We start from the raw sequence: 2,661 nt of genomic DNA, 5'->3' as shown, positions 1-2,661 counted from the left end.
ATCCATTGACTCAAGTAGCCTACTCTAGTCACGCAGAGGAGCATAGGCCTACGATCAATTTGGGGCATCAAACTCTTGATATGTCTTTGATGGGATAAATGTTTTGTCTGTTGTGATCCGGATTGAGGCTTGTATGACCCACCTGGAAACAATGTAGGCTATATGCACAAAGTATTCGGATAGTGACTTTAGCCACTTCTGGGCCAAATATGTATTATTAGGCTATTATTATTATTATTATTATTATTATTATTGTTGTTGTTATTGTTGTTATTATTATTATTGTTATTATTGTCTAAGCACTGAGTAGCCCCCTGTTCCAAGTTAGGTCATGTCAAATGAAGTACCTTATCTATTTTCTATCTCCTCTCTTGCAGGTGACCAGTGAGTGCTCACACTGGGGGAGGAACTTTTCCGCAGTGTCGTAACTCTATCCCCACGCTGCAGACCTTTAAATACATCTCCTAAAATCCTCCCCGAGAACACGTGGTGTAAGGTGAGACCCGGGTGAGACGCCCCTGTCCGGCAGTAGCGAGCCAGTGTCATAGGACTGTGAGTGCGTTCAGACCAGATTCTCTGTCTCCATGGAGATTCCTAGAAGATGAGACTTTTTCAAGCGGTTTAGCCGTTCTCCACTGGTCAAACCTAACGTTTTGTTTCAATGTGCTTGCAGGGTTTGGATTCTCCTAATTAAGAAGATCAACTTGCTTTATTATTCCGTTACCCTCTTGTCTACCGGGCGCGTCAGTGAATGGAGAACATACTCCTTCTTCTCCCGAAGCATCGGCAAGATCTCACCTGGAGGAGACGGGTCACGCCCCTGCCGACGCACGCGTCGATACTCTACCAGATTAGGCCTACTTACTCAATTTAATTATTTTGACTTTAGAGACCACGCCGCGAGCGCCCCTCGTTAACCCTTTTTAATGGGATAAACTAATTCGGAAGATCAGGTTATAACCCGATCGAGGAAACTTAGAACTCAAACTTCCCATTACCGTGTCCTTATTTCTCATCACGTCGGCTGTCTTCAAAGGCCTCCGCATGGACATGGTACTTTGGTCGAAAGAACAAGACAAACTGCCCGACATGGACATGGCCTCCGGGGCCCTAGAGATGAAGAAAGAGGGGGCCCCACTGCCACCGGCCTATCTCAACTCCAACGGCTCCGTTCACCCGGTGGTCCTGACCGACGATCCCGAGGAGAGGAGACAGGAGACCGGGAGCGAGTGTGAGCTCACGGAGGTGACCTCCTTCACTGACCGGGCCGAGGAGCCTGGGGAGGATGACAGGGCGGAGATAGTGGTGGTCGACTGTCGCGCGAACGCCAAAGGCCAGCGCGAGGAGGACGCACTGCTGGAGAACGCGAGCCAGAGCAACGAGAGCGATGACATCAGTACGGACCAGAGTCCCGAGCCGCCGGCGCCGCTGAAGGAGACGTCCTTCTCCATCGGGCTGCAGGTGGTGTTTCCGTTCCTGCTGGCCGGGTTCGGAACGGTGGCGGCTGGAATGGTTCTGGACATCGTTCAGGTGAGGAAACAGTCTCCCAATTATCAGTTAAGTCTTTACTGGCCTTTAGACTGTCTTGTTACTCAATGAGCTCCTTTGAATTGACCATTTTGCCTTAGATGCGGTACGCCTACAAATGGCATTCTCAGCCACACAGGGACATAAAGCAGTTGTGGCCCTCAGCCTATGCTAGCTAATCTGGTGCTGGACTGCCTGCCTATAGCCTCTATCCAGTTACACTGATATGGTTTTGACGCCAGCTCCATGCCAGGTGATATTTCATTGATGAGACAGGGACTATGTGTGAGGAGGACCACTGCACTGCTGCAGTTCTGGAGTGGGATTGAATGAGCCTCTTTCTCAAGTCTGATTGGTATAGGCTTGTGTCAATCATTGACCTCTTAGCCTATCTGAGAGCTCCTCTGCGAAGATGGGTTGAAGGGGCGGTCATTAGAGATCATGGGGGTATTTACATAACCAGTTCCTCCAGCCTGTCCTCTCCTGTCCCCTGGGCTGGAACATGCTGTCTGGTACATACTTTGCTGGAGGGGGGGGGGGTGAGTGTGTTCCCTTGATTTACATATACACATACTATACACCTGGACATGTTGTGTACATGTTTGGATAAAATCCAGTTTCTCCACCCTGTCCTCTCCTGTCCCCTGGCCGGGAACATGCTGTCTGGTACATACTTTGGTGGAGGGGGGGGACAGTGTGTTCCCTTGATTTACATATACAGTTGCCTCTAATGATAACACAACATTTCTAGTGGTATGCACTGTAGGCCTACTGGTGAGAGAGAGAGAGAGAGAGAGAGAGAGAGAGAGAGAGAGAGCAGCATGCAGCCAGAGCACTTTTAGGTCCAGAGCACTTCGGAGAGAAGAATTTAACTAAGTTATAATTACTCTCCTCCCTCTTTCCTGTTGACTCGCTGTACTTTCTCTGTGCGTCTGTGTGTGTGACTGTGTGTGTGTGTGACTGTGTGTGTGTGACTGTGTGTGTGACTGTGTGTGTGTGACTGTGTGTGTGTGACTGTGTGTGTGTGTGACTGTGTGTGTGTGACTGTGTGTGTGACTGTGTGTGTGTGTGACTGTGTGTGTGTGACTGTGTGTGTGTGACTGTGTGTGTGACTGTGTGTGTGACTGTGTGTGT

At 49.5% G+C, this 2,661-nt stretch overlaps 2 protein-coding genes across 2 annotated transcripts in view; one reads left to right on the top strand and one right to left on the bottom strand.

Annotated features, from left to right (window-relative positions):
• Positions 1-392: 392 nt before the first annotated feature.
• Positions 393-1,706, top strand: LOC311329366 (solute carrier family 41 member 1-like; the record flags this gene model as incomplete). The annotated part of the gene is made up of 3 exons (XM_084463223.1): positions 393-496; positions 674-1,530; positions 1,629-1,706. Exons 2-3 carry the CDS (start codon positions 1,045-1,047, stop codon positions 1,704-1,706), a joined length of 564 nt encoding a protein of 187 aa, XP_084319349.1. The 5' UTR covers positions 393-496; positions 674-1,044.
• Positions 1,707-1,915: 209 nt separating this feature from the next.
• The window catches only part of LOC311329365 (uncharacterized protein), a gene marked incomplete at both ends in the record, with an annotated part of 3,615 nt that continues 2,869 nt past the window's right edge, over positions 1,916-2,661 (bottom strand). Inside the window, one exon of the mRNA XM_084463222.1 lies at positions 1,916-1,931. Within this exon, the coding sequence (XP_084319348.1) occupies positions 1,916-1,931 (16 nt within the window). The remainder of the gene's footprint in view (positions 1,932-2,661) is intronic.

The sequence above is a fragment of the Borostomias antarcticus genome, assembly GCF_949987555.1.
Source record: "Borostomias antarcticus genome assembly, contig: scaffold_128, whole genome shotgun sequence".
NCBI classification, from domain to species: Eukaryota; Metazoa; Chordata; class Actinopteri; order Stomiiformes; family Stomiidae; genus Borostomias; species Borostomias antarcticus.
This window is presented reverse-complemented; position numbering and strand designations above follow the sequence as displayed.